The sequence below is a fragment of the Felis catus genome, chromosome A1, assembly GCF_018350175.1.
Source record: "Felis catus isolate Fca126 chromosome A1, F.catus_Fca126_mat1.0, whole genome shotgun sequence".
NCBI lineage: Eukaryota > Metazoa > Chordata > Mammalia > Carnivora > Felidae > Felis > Felis catus.
Genome location: NC_058368.1, coordinates 7,896,220 through 7,914,842, shown reverse-complemented (window position 1 = coordinate 7,914,842; position 18,623 = coordinate 7,896,220). Strand labels below are relative to the sequence as shown.

Here is an 18,623-nt window from a genome sequence, read left to right as displayed (position 1 = left end):
CGCCCCCATCCTTGGGTAAAACGGGCTGGAGGCCTGGAAAAATCTCGGATATTCATGTTGAAACGCCAATGCTCTTGAAACTGAACTCTGATCTACTTGTTGGTTTGTTTTCTGTTTTGCTAGCATTGTTCCAATAAACAGGGATCTGGTAGGGTAACAAGAGCCATCACAAACAGTTACGCTTTTAATGCTTTCCAGATTCCGATGATTTCTACAAGCAGCCCATCACTATGGAAGATCTGATTTCTTACAGTTTTCAAGTGGCCAGAGGCATGGAGTTCTTGTCTTCCAGAAAGGTCAGCCTTGCCCTTCACTGTCTGCTTCTCTGCCAGGCCCGGAAGACGTTCCTATGGACACGCACTCATTTGTGCTATAAATCAATTGGCTCTTCCCAGTATTTGCTTAACTTGTGGAAATTTGTTGTCATGTGTTGTCATCAACAGATGCCTCAATTTGTCCTGATAGGACTGAGGAGTCTTGGATACCAAGGCATAGAACTTAACTCTGGGGGGAAAAAAAAACCTCACCAGGTTTCAGATTAGACGAATGTGGCAACCATTCTCCACCTTGCCCTCCGGCATCTTTTCAGAACTGGCCAGAATCTCAGAATACACAACTTCACAGGAGAGCTTCTGTTAATACATCCCAGTGGGGTCCTCCACGGAACCTGCAGCTGGGTCACGATCCGACCTTGGCACCTCGGGATGAAAGGCTGGGCAGGGGGGGAGCGGGGGCTGGGGGCGGTTTTGCTTACTGGTAGAAATCGATGGCCAGCTTGGTTTACCAAGACACTGGATCAAGGGCATTTTTTGACTTTTGGGCCATGGGTATAAAGAAATGCCTTCGTGTTTATGGTAACCCCTCGTGCGTTGAGAGTCGCTTCCTTCATGGGAAGGAAGGATGCGAAATGGATCCTCCAATTAAGAGGAAAGGAAATCAGGCGGTGAGGTTAAGGAAATGCATTGATTACACAACTCTTCTCTTCTAGTGCATTCATCGGGACCTGGCAGCAAGAAATATTCTTTTATCTGAGAACAACGTGGTGAAGATTTGCGATTTTGGCCTTGCCCGGGATATTTATAAGAACCCCGATTATGTGAGAAAAGGAGACGTAAGTCGGTTTGATGTTTCTTGGGCTCATTTATACCCTCTCATCTTCAAACCACAGGTTTAAGATAGCCCTGGGTAGATATTTACACGCTCCCTGAAAACCACCATGTGCTTTCTGTGAAGACAAGCAGCCCGCGTGGCTGTGTCCCAGAGAGCCCTTGCGTGGGGCTCAGCAATGCCCCTTTCCCCTGGTCCTGGCCTTTCCCGGTTGCTGGCTTGGTACCTGTCCTTTGGGGCAGAACTTCCAGAGACTGCAGACCCGGGGAGTGTTCCGTGGGGCCCTGGTAAGACCGTATCCTCACCTCCCCTTGACTCTTCTGGGAGTTCCCCTGAACCACTGGAAAGAACACCCTGGACTCTTCCCTCAGATAAACCCGGGTGATTGATTCAGCAGGTGTGTATATCCCAGGAAGGGGTGGGGGAGGGTGTCGGTATTATCTTGCTGGGGAGGAAACAGTTTACCTCCCGTGTCTGCCCCCCCGCCTCGCCTCTCCCTGCCCGCTCACACTGGCTTCTCTTTCCCTGCTTGTTTTTGAACATTGTGTTATTTTTCACTTTGGGCGGTGACCTCCCGTGTCCTCTCTTCTCCAGCCTGAGGGCTTAAGCCTGTGTCTGGGCTCTGAGGATTGCTCTAGGCGTGGTTTTCCCACTTGACCAAGCACGCGGATCACCTGGAAGGGCTTATGGAACGAGAATTTACTGAGCTCCCCACCCCCTCCCCGCCACCGGCCCGGGAGATTCTGATTCAAGGAGGCTTGGGTGGGGCCCGAGAATGTGCCTTTGTAACAAGTTTCTAGGTACCGCAGACACAGCTGATCCCAGGGCTATACTTTGAGAACCCCTGCTCCAACAGTCTCTTTTCCTAAAAGGAGAGCTTAGGAGCCCTGATCTGCAAAGCCTGTCGTTTTCTGTCATCTCTCTTTCAGCCCCTCTCACTTCCGTTTCACTGTCTCTGTCGTCCCTTGTTTCCTGTCGAACCCCACCCGTCTCCAGTGGCGAGGCCTGAGGGGCCCGGGGGGCTCCGTCGGTTAAGCGTCTGACTTCAGCTCAGGTCACGATCTCGCAGTCCAGGAGTTCCAGCCCCGCGTCGGGCTCCGTGCCGACAGCTCGGAGCCCGGAGCCTGCTTCGGATTCTGTGTCTCCCTCTGCCCCTCCCCCACCTGTGCTGTCTCTCTCTCTCTCAAAAATAAATAAAAACATTTTAAAAAAAATGTTTTTAAGTGGCAAGGCCTAATGCAGTGGGACCCCTGCTCTCCGAAGAGCAGGAAGATTTGTCTTCCCACTTGAAAACCAGCCACATGGTCTCCTAGAGGCGGTCTGTCACCTTCCTTCCTTCCAACGCCTTTGCTCACTCCCCGGATTCAGTGACTTTTAAGATCATCTTTCTACATAGGGATGCCTTTCAAAATCCTCCTTCTTAAAAAAAAAAAAAGAGCCCTGGAAACCATCAGTTTTCAGGATGTGTCCTCATTCAGGTCACTCTTTTCCAGGTCCCTGTAGAGCGCGCATGCTTTTTGTGGGGAGAAGGGCTTCTTACAGAGTCATGGAGTGAGGACTGTCAGACACGTGGGAGGGGCTCACCCAACACTTACTGCCCCATTAGTGTGGCGCTGCACGTTAGAAGGGCTTCCTCCATTCTAGGAAACCATAGCTGCTCTAGGAAATGATCTGTGGGCCAAGTGTTATCTGGGAGGTGACCCCGTGGGCACTTGGGTTGAACATGCTTTGTTTCCACGTCCTTCTGCTCAAGGCCCCCCTGCCCTCTTCTAGACTCGACTTCCTCTGAAATGGATGGCTCCCGAATCTATCTTCGACAAAATCTACAGCACCAAGAGTGACGTGTGGTCTTACGGAGTGCTGCTGTGGGAAATCTTCTCCTTAGGTAAATCTGGGGGAAGGGGGGAGGGGGGAGAAAGGGACCAGACGGCCTGCACCCTCTGCCGCGCATCCTCCGGGTAAACGCACCCTTGAGAACAGCATCTCAGAGACGCGTGGGTCCGTGTAGGGCTTCAGACCAGCATCACGTCTGAAGTCAGGTTTAGCCAGTCTGACTGCTGTCTCTATCCTTGGCTCCTTCTCCTGATTTCTCAAAGTCTCGGGCTCCTAACACCCTGCCCCTCCCCTCCCCGCATCAGCCACCTCTCAGAAGTTCTTCGGAAAGGCCCCACCAAGCACAGCTCAACCAGGCTTAGAGATGGGAGGCCTTTCTCGTGGCTGCGATATTAGCACGGCTAGCCCTCCACGCTGGTTTATGCAGGGCGAACGATAGGAGTGCCGATCGTATTGGTTCCGCTTCCAGTAACATCCGCCATGGGTGGCTGGAAACCCTGTTCACGGCGCCAGGCACACAGATGTGCACAGAGCCCACGTCTGCTTGCGGACACACACGGATGCCCTGAGGCCTCCCAAGCGTGGGGTCTGGCCAGCGGTCTGTCAGACTTTGCCAAAACTCTGCCTTTCGGAGCAGCTTAAAGTCACCCGGTAACATCCCTGGTTTCCTGTAATGTGTGAAAATCATTCCCCTGCTTTCGATGACAGACACCTGCTGCTCTCAGTCCTTGAAAGCAGCTTGGCGGCCACAGTGGCCCCGCAGTGACACAGTGCCAGAGGCGCACGCCTCCCAGCTGCTTCCTACGGCACAGAAAGTGCAGACAAGCGAATGTGGAGACAGACGAGGTTCGAGGTCTGGAGCAGAGCAGGTTGGGAGGCGTCGCTCACTCCTGGCCCCCGCCAAGCGTCCCCCTAGAAGGGAAGGTTGCGTGGGTATTCTGGACGGTAGAACGCAGAAGGCAACGTCTAGGCCCCTCTGGCAGCCCCTCTGTCCGTGGGCCGTGCCCCCTCCCCCCCCCCCCGCCATTCAGTGTCCCCCTGGAGCCCAAGGCCCCCTTTCCCTCCCCTCCCCCATTCAGCCTCACCTTGGAGCCCGAGGCCCCCTTTCCCTCCCCCCCATTCAGCCTCACCTTGGAGCCCGAGGCCCCCTTTCTCTCCCCCCCCCCATTCAGCCTCACCTTGGAGCCCAAGGCCCCCTTTCCCTCCCCCCCATTCAGCCTCACCTTGGAGCCCGAGGCCCCCTTTCCTTCCCCCCCATTCAGCCTCACCTTGGAGCCCAAGGCCCCCTTTCCCTCCCCCCCATTCAGCCTCACCTTGGAGCCCGAGGCCCCCTTTCCCTCCCCTCCCTCATTCAGCCTCACCTTGGAGCCCGAGGCCCCCTTTCCCTCCCCCCCCCCCATTCAGCCTCACCTTGGAGCCCGAGGCCCCCTTTCCCTCAGGTCCCACACAGCAGCTAGTGTTAGTGCTTGGGTCCTGTGAGGAGGTCAGGGAAAGTAGCGAAGGAAACCGTTCTCGCTGACGTGGGAATGATCCACGACTGGCCTATTCCGGGTCCCTTGTCTTTTTAGAAAGAATCTCATTAACCCAAGGTATGAGTCTCTAATGACAGGATTTCTTTAGAGTTCCTTATGGGGCGCGGGGAGCCCCCACCCCGCAGACTGGAGTAGCCACAGGACTGGCCTGTGGGCGTCAGACCCCCAGGCCCGTGGCCTCCCAAGGGTTTGCTGGGCTTCTCTGTGGGTGGTGTGGGTGTGGGCAGCCATTCCAGTCCCTGGGGATTTATGACCGAACCGTCGCTTTAAGGGGAGGAAAACACCAGTTGCTCCCCTGTGGCCTTTCGCTCCCGGAAGCCACGAGGAGCCCTGTGCTTTCTCACGCTGTGTCCTACAGGTGGGTCCCCGTACCCGGGCGTACAAATGGACGAGGACTTCTGCAGCCGTCTGAAGGAAGGCATAAGGATGAGGGCCCCCGAATACGCGACTCCTGAAATGTGAGCCCCCGGCCGCCTCCCTTCCCTGTCGGGCCCACACCCTTCCTGCCGACGCACCCCAGAAAGGAGATGCGGTGCTGACCTTTGGGCTCCCAGCCCCGCTCAGCCACGGGGATGAAGGCCTAAAGGTCGCTACGGTCCTCCTCCGTTCGCTAGAGACCCATGAGGGGGGTTTCACTTGGAATTCAGGGGAAGAGGGGTAGGAGAGGCAAAGGGGGCTCTCCTGAACGAGGTAGCAGTCCCACTCCGCGTCCTCCATACTCCATGGACGTGAAGGCTTCTCTGGACTCGTTTTAGGAGTGGGCAGCTGTGTGGAGCTTCTCGAGGGGGCTTCCCGCTTACCATCCTAGGACTCCAGGCCCCACGGGAAGGCTGTCTCCACTGTGCCAATGTTCGCCGGCCTCCCTGGGACGCCCTCTTTTCCTGAAGCTTTGTGGACGTTTCGCACGTGAAGGCCCGAGCGGGAATGTGGTGACAGTTGCAGTTTTCTTGAGCTGCTGACAAGGGCCTGGGCCTCCCCAAGGCGGCACCACCTTTCCTGAACTGGCAGGCGGCCCTCTCGGTCCCACCCACACCATGGGGTCTTGTCAGAAGCCCCGGGATGGCCTTTGGGGAGAAGTCCGAGGGAACGAAGGAAGTGTGGGCTTGGCCGAAGCGCAAGGCTGCTGTCTCTTTCCTTCAGCCTCTGGAGACAAGGCTAGGTCAGACGCAGGACGAGGACGGGGGACCCGGGCCCATAAAGGCGGCGTCGGGGAGTAGCGTGAGTGCAGAAGGGAGCCGGGGGGACCTGTTCTGGTCAGCCCTGCACCGTGTCTGCTGGGTGACGGGCAGAGAGCTTGAGGCAGGGCTCCGTTCTGAGAGCTGGGACCGGAGCTAGGTCAGCCCCGAGAACGACATTCGGGCTGTGGGGGGTTGAAGGTGTTGAAGAGTTTTTAATCGCTTGCTTCCTTTTGCTTGGTGGAGAGGGGGCAACCGTCAGATCCGGTGTAAAATGAGATGACTTTGCACTTGACGGCGTTCTAAGCGTCCCTCTCCCCACCGTCCCCCGCCCCGGCCCACAGTTTCATCTGAAATTCCCAGAAACCTTGAGGGGCAGACAGGCAGATGTTATCCTCTGAATTTGATGAGTAATGAAGCTAATCCTCTCAGAAGTGATTTGTCCTCTGTCAACCAGGTAGCAGAGGAGACGTTTAGAAGCCAGTCTTTTGAACTGATTTCCCCGGCTCACGGGACTGTTAAATTAGAAAGATACCCCACATGCCTGAGAAAAGAGGTTTCTCTAATATGTCCACTCATGCTTTGAATATTTCCACTTTTCATATGATCTCATGATCACAAGACTGGTTCTCCATTACTAACCATAATCATAATTGCAGCCAGTATTAGGTAACGTCTAATATTTATTAACTAAGTAGTTATTTAGTGCTCAAGTGCCAGGCCCTGTTTTAAGTGTCTTTTAACATATATTAACTTACCTGATGCTCGTAACAACCCTCAACGTAGGCACAACTATTATCTCCAATTTACGGATAAGAAAACCAAGGCACGGAACATCTAAAGGGTTAGCCACGCTGCCAAGGAGGCAGTCTGAGCCCAGAGCCACAAACCTGCAGGGTCTAATTATCTGTCCAGATTCCGGTCCAAAGTGACCCTAGAGGGACAAAGTCCTATCAGCTTTGGACTGAAAACCCCCTTGGACTTGATCAAAGCTTCAAGTCTTGACAGGAGTCCCTCCCGGGTGGCACAGCCCACACGGCCTGTAGAGAAAAGGACGGCTCTCCGATGCCGGGGTGTTTTAGAAACTCTGAAAGGCAGCAGCTTTGTGAAATGTGTGCTGGGCAGGCTAGACTTCCAGCCTCCAGCCACTCTCCAGCATTTGAGAGCTGATGTAATTTCCTTCTTGTGGGAGGCCCGGGTGGGGGACAGAGTGCAGCCCTCGGAACAGGCTTCTGTGACCTGAACTTGGCCTCAAGTGGCGTGCACTTGGGAGCTTGGGTGAGAGCTTGAGAAGGAAGCCCTTCCCCCAGCTGGTTTCAAGAAGGGCTCTTGGGTTGGGTGCAACTGGTGTCTCTTTATTAAACCTGTTTACTTAGTGATGGAAACCGTTCGACGCGGAGTGGCCGGTCCCTCGCCCAGGGCCTGTTGAATCAGATGTCTTTCAATAAGGAAATAAGCAAGGAATGTTTCCAATTTTTTTTTTTTTTAATTTTCCTTTGGTGTTTGCTGAGATGATTTGCGTTGGATTTTAGGCAAGAGGAGCGGAAACTAGAAATCAGAAACCAAGAATCAGAATAAAACAGCAAGTTGTTTGTAGGTGGTCCCTTTTGCTAGTTTCGGCGGAGAGGACCCGGGGAGAGTCCTCGCGGCAGCTTGCTCAGCGGTGAAAGGATGCTTTGCAGTGAGGGTGTGTGTATGTGTGGGGGGGCCCTGCATGACTGCACACCCTCTACTCTCAGGAACCACCCCTTCCCCCCTTCTATTTCAAAGCCTTTCTTGCTTTGCCTACCTTTTATAGACGATCTGTGTCTGTATTTAACATCCTGCCAACAGCCTCCGAGATTGTTTATTTCTAGAAATTGCTTTGGATGATTAGGCTCCAGTGTGGGAAGGTGGGAGCAGGCCAGGGTTCGTCACAGCCAATGCAGGTAAACATTTGTGCACCCGTCTCAGTAAATTAGTGGAATGTGTCGACTTAAAGGGAGATCGTACAAGACTGTGCAGTCTGTCTTAGGCTACTTCAGACCTTTGGCCACTAGCAGGCTGACCCGGGTTGCCGGAAAGGAGCAAGTGCCTTTGAGTCCTCACTCTGAGGCTGCCGGTCAGGGATAGTTAGGGACGCTGGGCACTGCGGCCCTCTCCTAGGTCTCCCAGAGAGAAGGGACAGTGGCCCAGAGTTAGAGAGCCTGTGTTCCCGTCCTCACTCCCAGTCTCCTATGTGTCTGCAAAGTGAGCCTCAGGAGGTCGACATTGGGCTTCACAGCTCTTGGGACCAGTTGACCCCCCACCGCACCCCCTAGGACTTAGGTAGAATAGATACAGTGGATGACATACATGGGTGGGAGAGAGCCAGAATCATCTTCTGAGTACAGTCTTGACCCATCAGTTTGGACAAAGGCAGGAGAATTTGCAATTCAGACAAGACATCTTTGTGAGGGTCTTTGTCCCTTAATCAAAGGGTCTTTGAGGGTCTTTGTCCCTTAATCAAAGACCTGGGAGATCTACTTGCTGGGTACGGAGAAAGTAACCTCAGCTCCACCATCCAAGTATTAGCACAGCTTGCTTTTGAAGCCCAGTATCCACGGAGGGTGTCTGGTGACCACATGGGGTCACTCCTCCCCTGGGCACCTAAAGAGCCACACGCAGCCGGACCGCAGTGTCTTGCCTCTCAGAATTGTTTTCGCTGACTGGGATTCTTGCCGTTAAGGCTTTGGCCAACATTGAAACACAAGGGTACAAGACGGTCCCGTGGAGTCGTTATTTCCTAGATGGAAACCCTGCCATTGATTGAGAGGTGTCTGGGACGGCTTCCTTTCGGATTTCGGTTCTAGGAAGAGCCGTGCTTCTTCCAAGTAACTGGTGTGTTTTTAACTTTTGGCTTGCGTGCATCACGTCCTCGATTATTCCTTCTTTTCACCAGCTGCCTGGAAGCTTGGAGCGCTGCCTCTCTCCAGCTCCTCAGAGGCAGGACATAAATTCTGTGGTATCAGCATTGCCTGTAGTTTTTTGCCTTTTGTCTGATTTTCCCGTCCTCCTGATCGCGTTCTTTTCTCTTTTCGTGACCTGCCTATACTCCTACTGTCTGTGTTGGCCACCTCACGTATACTTTGAAACCAAAGAAGGATATCCCAGCTGGGAGAGGCTGGTGCAGACTGAAAGCGCATGTCTAAGAGGCGGCAGCGTGGGGGGGGTTCTCAGGCTTTTCCCAGGAACCCCCAGGTCCCAGCACTACAAGTAGTATCTGCAAGATGATTAAGAATTCGTGGAAGGAAGCCTTGCTGTCTCGGGTGACTTCCTTATCAGTACTGGAGCGCTTATATGCCAGGCTCTGAGCTAGGTGACGGGGGCTGAGATGTGGTCCCTGCCCACATAGCGCCAACAGCCGGGTTCTGGTCCAGTTCCAAATTCTGAGCACATTCAGCTTTTGATCCAACTTGGTCAGAGCCCTCTCTGGCCCAGATGATCTTTGGAGAGAAGAGATGACTGACAGCGAACTTCCCTTGAGGAGAGCAGAGCACCCAAGGAGCGTAAATGTGTAAGCCAGTCTGTGCAGGGTGCTCCGGCGTGTGTTTCAGGGACGGGGGTAGGCAGGGACCTGTATCCTCTCGACGCAGCCCAGAGAAGGGCCCAGTTACTTTTACATCTCAAAGGTCAGAGGAGAAGAATCATAGAGGAACCCTGTTGACATTTAAACCCCAGGACACGATTTGGTTTCTGTAATATTAAGACAGACGTTTCCCGACCTGTACCCAGTGCCCTGAGAAGCGTGGGAGGCCAGTTTGTAATGGCTGCTTTGAAATGCTGGGGTTGGCGGGGGGGGGGGAGAGGGGATCCTCCACATGGAAGCAACCTGCTTGCAGCCCAAGGGACTCCTCATACTTGACACAGACTGTCACCCTTTGGAGGTGGCATGAGTCTCGTATGCAGCGCCTTCTCCACCAGTCTCCGCTGCTGAGCTCAGTAATGGAACTGGGGGGCCCTAGACCTACTACATCCTTATTAAGCAGCCCAAGCCAGGGGCGCCTGGGTGGCTCAGTTGGTTAATAAGCCTCTGACTTTAGTCTAGGTCATGATCTCACCGTTCCTGAGTTCAAACCCTCCATCAGGCTCTGTGCTGATGGCTCAGAGCCTGGAGCCTGCTTCAGATTCTGTCTCCCTCTCTCTCTGCTCCTCCCTCGCTCACACACACACTCTCTCTCTCTTTAAACATTAAAAAAAAATTTTTTTAAGAAGGTCAAGCCAATTTCTTAAGAAATATAATATATACATTTTCTTTCCAATACCTCTGCTCTATTCAAGAAGAGCTTATGTCTTCCCCTCTGCAGAGACCTCAAGCCCTCCAAAAAACTTGAGTGGTGACAGGATCTGGAGGGCGGGGTTTGTTAGTCTGCCTTTCTAGACACGTTTCCCACCACCGGTAGGACCCCGGCCCAAACAGCCTGGGCGGGGGGTGGGGGGGGAGGGGGAGGGGTGCTGCAGGCCCAAGTCCAAAAGTGAGGGCAAGGATCAAGCCGCAAGAAGCAGAACCATTATCTGTAGGACGACACCCATCACGTCGCGGATGTGTGGGGCAGTCTACACCGTCACCACTGCTCTCCAGCTATTTCTACCGTGCTTTCTCTCAACAGCTATCAGATCATGTTGGACTGCTGGCACAAAGACCCAAAAGAAAGGCCAAGATTTGCAGAACTTGTGGAAAAACTAGGCGATCTGCTCCAGGCAAATGTACAACAGGTAAAGCTAACCTAATCTAGAATATCAGAAGATATTCTGATACGCCTTTGAATGTAAGTCAAGGGGGGAGGTATTTTATTTGTTGTCTTAAGAGCTGTTAATAGCTGAGATCAGAAGCTAAAAGAAAAATGTGTGTGCACGCAGAATTATCTTCCCCAAACGTAAGAAAAATTGTGGACATGACATAGTGGAAGCTGGTATGTTTCACAGAAATAGGCTGAAATAGAAATCTGTACAATTAAAGCTCTGTCTTTGGTATTTTAGGATGGGAAGGACTATATCCCGCTAAATGCCATACTGACAGGAAATAGCGGGTTTTCATACTCGTCTCGTGCCTTCTCTGATGACTTCTTCAAGGAAGATATTTCAGCTCCACAGTTTAATTCAGGAAGTTCTGATAATGTCAGGTAAGATTTCTTTCCTTCCTCAGCTTTACATTATAAAATTTTCAAACAGAAAAAAAAGCTCACCTCCCAAATTCAAACACAGTTAACATTTTGCCCTATTTTGTCTCTACGCATATACTCTGCATGTATGTGGTTCTTTTTGCCCAACTGTTTGAAAGAGAGCTTCGGGCGTTATAACGTTCTACCCTAAATCTTGTAAGATCTTTCTCCTGTGTTACCACATCAAAATTATCACACACAGAAAAAAATTGGTAGTTCTGTTTTTCAATGTTTATTTATTTTTGAGAGAGAGAGAGAGAGAGAGTATGAGCAGGGGAGGGGCAGAGAGAGAGGGAGACACAGAATCAGAAGCAGGCTCCAGGCTCTGAGCTGTCAGCACAGAGCCCAAAGTAGGGCTCAAACCCACGAACCAGGAGATCATGACCTGAGCCGAAGTCAGACACTTAACCAATTGAGCTATCCAGGCGTCCCTTGATAGTTTCTTAATATTATTAAATATTCAGGTTTCCGTAAGTTCCCCAAATGTCTTTTATACCTTAAGAAAAAACAAAAAACAAATCAGGATCCAATCAAGAACAGTACATTGCGTTTTCTTTACTCTTGTTAAAAAAAAATTTTTTTTAATGTTTATTTATTTTTGAGAGAGAGAGAGAGAGAGTGTGTGAGCAGGCGAGGGGCAGAGAGAAAGGGAAACACAGACTCTGAAGCAGGCTCCAGGCTCTGAGCGGTTGGCACAGAGCCCGACGTGGGGCTCGAACCCACGAACCGTGAGATCATGACCTGAGCTGAAGTCGGACACTTAACCGACTGAGCCACCCAGGTGCCCCTCTTGACTCTTATTTAGAATAATCTTACATCTTTTTTTTTCCCCCCCCAAAGACTTTTTTTTTTTTTTCATGAGACCTTAGATAAAATAATTTGTTTTTCTTACCAGATACACTAACATACCATTCATTACTGTAGAGGAAAATTGGAGAAGGGACAAGGGAAAATGTATGGATTCAGTGTCTCCACTGGGTGCGGGGCGGGGGTCAGCTCTTCAGTACTAACGATTATACGTGTGTCAACACGTCATTACCAGTGGCTCTGTGTGTATCCCACATCACTGCCAACAGTCATATACGAATCAAACATCGCTACTAATGGTTACGTGTGTATCATACACATTCAGCACTGATGCTGTGCGTGGTCTGGGACTGTGCTGGGCTCTTTGTACAAAGCATCAATTCCTTTAATGCTCAAAACAATACTATACGGTAGATATTATTATTACCGTTACACAAACGGGGCCCTGAAGGCTCCGTGGAAGATAGCGTGCCAAACTGTGTGCCTAGAAAGTGGCAGAATAGAGTCTGTGACCCAGGTATTTTAACACTGCGTCCTTGTTTCCATGCAGTTAGGACGATGTTTAGGGTGTTTAAGACTATCCTATGGGCCTTCTAGTGTCTTCATCTGCGGTAGGCACAACCCCAGAGCTTTGACCTCAGTTCAGCCACACTGGGCAGGTGACCAGGGGAGGCATAGCTAAGGGTTGGGCCGGTCTGAAAAGACTGACAGCCATCTGTGACAGGCCGAGAAGTCCAGTGACCAGCCCCGATTTGTGGTAATGGGTTACATGTCGGTGGCACTGCTCCCTCTCCGTGACCAGCCCAACAGGCTGCAACAAATGAATCACCCATTTCTTTTTAAAGACAAGAAAACTAGGTCAGACCGAACACATTCGCAGTAGCTGATTGTGTCAGAGATGAAGGAGGGAAGCTGTCAAAGTTGTTTGAGCCCTTTCAGGGGGTTGCTCAGCCTTCGACCAATGAAGTGCTCATCTAGAAATCGGGCCTTGCAGATGGTGACAGGGTTTCAGACTGAGAAACTCCGTCAGTAGGTGAACTTGCCCGAGGAAGAGCCAGATGGTGGAGATCTCTGCCAGCCTTCCTAGTGGGTCATCAACAAAAGGTCAGGAGGTAGTTATAGGGAAAACACACAGTTACAACCCAGTCTGTAATCCCAGAACAGAATATACAAGACTAGCCATTAAATCAGCTGTGTGGCCTGGAGAGGTCATTTCATTGGTCTCCTCACATCCTTGGAGAAGCAGGCAGCTACACGTTATCAAGTCACACCCCTTCGCTGGGCATCATTTCTCTCCTCTGTAACATACAGCGTTTAGACCACAAGATGACTCGGGTTTCTTCTGGGCCTGACATTTCCCCAGTTCCACAAGGGACTACAGGCCTAACCACTACTGAGTCTCTCCAGGGTCCCTATGGGATTTTTCCCAAAACTGTGCAGTGTGGATTGACAGCCGTAGGGGGGAAGTGGCCACCACTGTCAGGATTCCCAGGAGAACACACAGCAGGAAAGTTCCAGTACTCTGGTTCATCTCAGCTGGGAGACAGTACCCATAGTCCCCCGACTAATAAAAACTAGATGCATTTTCCTATCTTGATTATCCTTCTGCTTCTTCCTCAGATATGTAAATGCTTTCAATTTCTTAAGCTTGGAGAGAATCAAAACCTTTGAAGAACTTTCGCCAAACGCCACCTCGATCTTCGATGTAAGTGATGGGATTAGCCTACTTAGTGCACTATGGCAGGACCCTTTGCCAGACTCTTACCCAAACACAAGCTCCAGTAACCTGCTGGCTCCCAGTTCATAGGGGTCAGTAATGAGTGGCTCAGACAACAATTTCAGGGGACAAGACTTAGCCAAACGGAGCTGATGTGAAAACAGGTAATTCTGTAGTTTGACAGTGACCTAGAATTCACTCCAGGGTCCAAGTCCTCACCTGGTCATAATTTAGTCCCTTGGGTCACAGTTCAGTCAATAACTTCATGGTGGGTTTCTAAGCTTCTTAGCTATCAATGATGGAACCCTGTTTTCAGATTAATGGAGGAATCCAAAGCTGTGAGTAGCTGGGTCTTCCTGATCTAACAGAAAAGAAAGCTCTCTCGTAAGAGTAGCCTACCTCGGCCTTACGTCCCTTCCCACTAGGGTTCTAGAGGCTGAATAGCCATGTTCCTCCCCAGCCACGATGGGAGAAGTGATCCGGAACAACCTGGCAAACCCAAGGCCCCACCCAGCTTGTACTTGGAAGCTCTGGGCCTTGAGGTTGAGAGTAAGGGGAGGCGAGGGAAAACTGGGCAAGAGTACCCTTTGCTTCAAGACCCTTACACTCAAAGTGATCTCCAGGCCAGGTAAGCACGGTTGCCACTAAACGGGCTAGGAATGCGGAATCTCAGGACCCACCCACACTCCCAGAGTCAGACTTCGCACTGTCACAAAGTCCCCAGGGGATGGATGTGAACAGTGAAGTTTGAGAAGCAGGGGTGATGCCCACGTCCCATAAAGGGCCTGGGAAACCCGCCATGGTGTGAAGGTGATGGCCACAAACCCAGTGGCCTGGAGATTAAAAAGCACCAAAAGCTTCTCAAACGCACTAGATAAAGAGGAGAAAGTGATCAAAACATTTAAAAACATGACAAATAAGTCATACAAAAGTATTCCAGTCATACAAAAGTAGCTGGAAATTTTGTTTTTCTGCTTTGGTTTTAAGTGCTAGGAAACGACACTGAGCAAAACACGGAAGACTTCTCTCAACCTTAACCCTCCCCACCGGGATTCAGTGGGGACTGCAAGCTCCTTGGCTTAGGCTTGTCTACTGATGATCAAGGACACAAACACAACCCAAGGGAGACTCAAGGGTGGCAGGAACAAAGAGTCCACTCACTGGGAATGCTGTGTTAGCACAGTAAGGAAGACCTGCCAAAAACCCGACGCTAAAGATGAACCAACGAGAAAATGGAATGTTGAAGGGTGCCTGGGGGGGCTCAGTTGGTTGAGTGCCGAACTTCAGCTCAGGTCATGATCTCACGGTTTGTGAGTTTGAGCCCACGTCGGGCTCTCTGCTCTCAGCCTGTTTCGGATCCTCTGTCCCCTCTCTGGCTGTTCTTCCCCACCTTGTGCTCTCTCTCTCTCTCTCAAAAGCAAATAAAACATTTAAAAAATCCATTAAAAAAACATGGAATTGTGCTGGAAATCATGACAGCTGAGGGTCTGACAATTCCATAGGAGTCATAAGAAAAAAAACTGATTTTTAAACCATGTCTTCATAATTTCTTGGTTGTTGTTGTTTTTGTTTTGTTTTTTTTTCTTGAGAGAGAGAGTGTGTGAGCAGGGGAGAGAGAGAAAGATCTCAAGCAGGCTCCAAGCTCAGTGCAAAGCCCAACATGGGGTGTGATCCCACAACCCTGGGATCATGACCTGAGCCCAAATCAAGAGTCAGATGCTTAACTGAGCCACCCAGATGCTCCAATTTCTCAGAATTTTTTGTGTGGTGCATCTTTTCTGTGGCCACCAAAGAACAGCATACCCATAGATGATAGTCCTCTGCCAAAATTCGTTTTAGTGTATGTAGGCAATAATGTGTATAAAAGTTTACTATAAAAAATGCTCACCTGTTACTTGCAGTTTTCCCTTGTGTTTAAATGCATTTCCTTCCCCTTCGGGAAATAAGGGCCTCCAAGTCACTGGGAATAATAGGCATTGCTTGCAACAAAATGTAGATTTGCCCCCTATGGAGAAAATGCTTTGTCTTAATAGGCAGGTGAGGACAGAGCTTGGGGTGACTTTGAGTGTGCAGCCAAGTATTATCCCCCCCCCACACTCAGCGTGGCCCCCTCTGGGTGAGGCAAGAAGTGTAACCCTTTTTCCTCCCCCCCCCCCCCACCAGGATTACCAGATGGACAGTGGCTCTCTGCTGGCCTCCCCCTTGCTGAAGCGCTTCACCTGGGCTGAGAGCAAACCCAAGGCCTCACTGAAGATTGAGTAAGGAAATTGGGCGGGCGGGGGAGGGGGGGGGAGTCTTTTCTATGATCAATCGATGGAGGGGTGTGAAGGAAGATGCTGGGGAAAATGTAATGGGGACATTTGAGGGCTACTTGCCTCCCTGAACTACAGTGTCCAGGCACTGCAGAAAAGCACTATTTTCCCCCTCAGAAGGGCAAGAAAGAGGGTATAAAATCAGGGCCATGAGCACCAGAGCAGAGAAGGAAGCCTGGGATTTAAGAAGTGGAAACATGCAGAAAACTCCCAACAGAGACAGGCAGTCCAAACGCGTGAGGCAGTGACTCAGTTGGAAGGAGCCTGACATGCCCACCTGTGAACAGTGCCTAAGTCAGATGGAGACGTGCTCGTGGGGGCGGGGAGGGGAGCTAGCCTACGATCACAGCCTCGGCTGGCAAAATCTGTACAGGAAGCGTCACAGCCCTGTTTTCCGGCAGTAAGACATGCCATCCTGAGACACCAACCCTTCCACACGAAAGCTTGTTTCCTGTCGGATCCTGGCATTCCATCCCTACAGTGGCCGTCGGCAAGTACCGTTGGAATTACTTAGGCTCCGGCTTTTTATTCCACTGGCCCTGCTGTCACTTCAGCTTCTCTGTGCTCGTCTCTACCTGGGAAGAGCACCGGACAGGCAAACTATCCATCAGGGATTCCTTCCTTCCCGCGTTCAAATGCCTGCCCTGTCTACCCCAAAGTCGAGAACCTGACCGTCTTTTCTTCAGGAGCCACACACAAAACAGCTACCCAACCCTGCCACTGCAGTGTAAGAGCAGCCATCAACAACGTATAAACAAGGAGTTGTGGCTGTGTTCCAATCACCTGTATTTACAAAAACAGGTAGCCGTGGCCAATGAGCACAAGAAAAGATGCTTAAGGTCACGGGTCATCAGGAAAATGCAAATCAGCTTCACCCCCCACTAGGATGGCTAGAACCAAAAAGTTGGAGGTGATGAAAGTCTTGTGCGTTGCTGGTGGGGATGTAAAACGGTCTGGCCACTTGGGGAACCGGTCTGGCCGTTCTTAATCAAAAAGGTTAGAGTTACTCTGTGACTCAGCAGTTGCCCTCCTTAGGTACACACCCACCCAACAGAAGGAAAACTTAACGTTCACGCAAAAACTTGTACGCAAATATTCGTAGCAGCATAGTTCATAAAAGCAAGCCAAATGTCCTTCAGTTGCTGGATAAAATGCAGTAGACTCATACGATCAAGTATTTGCCAATAAAAAAGTACGAGGTACTGGTACATGCTACAACGTGGACAAACCTTGAAAACGTTGTTAAGTGAACGAAGCCAGTCACCGCCGACCACATGCCGTAGGCTTCCATTCACATGAAACGCCGGGCGCAGGCAGATCTGTGGAAAGAAAGTAGACCAGTGGTTGTCTAGGGCTGGGGGTGGGAAGTGTGGGAGAAGGGCAACTGGCTATACTAATGGGTATGGGTTTTGGGGGATGACAATGGCCTGAAATCAATTGTGTTGATGGTCGCACCATCTATGAATATACTAAAAACCATTCGGCTGGACCCTTTATTTTTTTTAATGTTTATTTTTGAGAGACAGAGTGCAAGAGGGGAGGGGGAGAGAGAGGGAGACACAGAATTGGAAGCAGGCTCCAGGCTCTGAGCTGTCGGCACAGAGCCCGACACAGGGCTCGAACTCACGAACCATGAGGTCTTGACCTGAGATGAAGTTAGACGCATAACCGACTGAGCAACCCAGGCGCCCCTCAGCTGGACACTTTAAACAGTGAACTGTATCTCAATAAAGCTGCTTAAAAACAAAACAAAGCATGCAGGTGACCAGCCCACAGGCTGTAGTTTGCTGATCTTGATCTAAGTCAAAAGATCGCTCCAAATGCCTCTCTGACTGATATAAATCCAAAGGGTAGGAACATGGCCAGGCAAACATCTGCATAGTTTCCTTTTAACATAAGCACAATGATGATCCCAGAGTGGAGTCCCCTCAGAGGGTAACGGATTAGGGGACCCTCACAAAGAATAAGTATACACAGGAGGAAAGGAAGCAGGAGACCACAACCTTTTGTTTCCTACTTTGGAACACTTACCTAGGTCTTTGTGAAGGAAAACTATTGCACCCTCCAGAGATTAAAAATGTAGATAATCCGTGTTGGGGAGCCTGGGTGGCTCAGTCGCTTCAGCATCCAGCTCTGGGTTTCGGCTCAGGGCATGATCTCATGGTTTGTGAGTTCAAACCCTGAATTGGACAGCACGGAGCCTGCTTGGGCTTCTGTCTCTCTGTCTCTCTCAAAATGAAAAAAAAATTTAAAAAGAAAATGCTGGACGTGTTAGTCCAGAACCAACCTAACTGTGGTGGCGCGTCAGGTTTCCTCATTCTCATCCCAGCTATTAAGAAACAAACGTGAGGGCTCCCCGGTGGCTCAGTGGGTTAAGCATCTGACTTTGGCTCAGGTCATGATCTTATGGTTCGTAAGTTTGAGTCCCGCTTCGGGTGAACTCGAGTCCTGCCTCGATGAGCCCCTGCTCCTCTCTCTGCCCCCACCCTCTCTCCCCTGCAGGTTTACTTGCATCCTCTCTCAACAAACAAACACGAATGGACAAGAGAAGCTTTTCTTGTTTATCTATCTTATGCTGGATGCAAAATACAGAACCAGAAGCAAGTTTCTCCTTTGAGCCTTGCTAGTGACATAGAGTCCCGTAACTTAAAAGCTTTCTAGAACACAAACATGATGGGGAGACAACCGCACTAACCTTTTTGTATGAAGCTCTATTCATTTCTTGATGCTGTTGTAACACGCGATCACAAACTTGGTGGCTTAAAGCGAGAGAAACGTACTCTCTTGTAGTTCTGGAGGCCAGAAGCCCCAAATCAAGGTACTGGCAGAGCCACGATCCCTCTGGAAGGCTGAGGGAGAATCCATTCCTCACTTTTCCCAGCTCCTGGTGTCTCTGGGCATTTCGTGGCTCGTGGCCACGTGTCTCTGCTCCACCTTCAGTCCCCCCCCCCCCCCCGCCG

At 50.8% G+C, this 18,623-nt stretch overlaps 1 protein-coding gene and 1 long non-coding RNA gene across 5 annotated transcripts in view; one reads left to right on the top strand and one right to left on the bottom strand.

Annotated features, from left to right (window-relative positions):
- The window catches only part of FLT1 (fms related receptor tyrosine kinase 1), a 178,802-nt gene that overhangs the window by 156,517 nt on the left and 3,662 nt on the right, over nucleotides 1-18,623 (top strand). For both annotated transcript variants that reach the window (XM_023250349.2, XM_045047390.1), the window contains 8 exons: nucleotides 199-296; nucleotides 989-1,111; nucleotides 2,881-2,992; nucleotides 4,831-4,930; nucleotides 10,276-10,381; nucleotides 10,646-10,788; nucleotides 13,255-13,339; nucleotides 15,515-15,609. In XM_023250349.2, coding sequence (XP_023106117.2) covers nucleotides 199-296; nucleotides 989-1,111; nucleotides 2,881-2,992; nucleotides 4,831-4,930; nucleotides 10,276-10,381; nucleotides 10,646-10,788; nucleotides 13,255-13,339; nucleotides 15,515-15,609 — 862 coding nt within the window. The remainder of the gene's footprint in view (nucleotides 1-198; nucleotides 297-988; nucleotides 1,112-2,880; nucleotides 2,993-4,830; nucleotides 4,931-10,275; nucleotides 10,382-10,645; nucleotides 10,789-13,254; nucleotides 13,340-15,514; nucleotides 15,610-18,623) is intronic.
- LOC102901737 lies at nucleotides 10,785-18,603 on the bottom strand. Of its 3 annotated transcripts, XR_002152584.3 has the most exons (4): nucleotides 17,695-18,603; nucleotides 16,092-16,982; nucleotides 15,240-15,356; nucleotides 10,785-11,323 (listed from the first exon to the last, which is right to left on the bottom strand). It is a non-coding gene; the product is annotated as an uncharacterized LOC102901737 (long non-coding RNA). The 3 variants fall into 3 exon arrangements; XR_006590976.1 differs by having other exon boundaries at nucleotides 15,240-16,982; XR_006590984.1 differs by having other exon boundaries at nucleotides 15,240-16,982; nucleotides 18,359-18,603.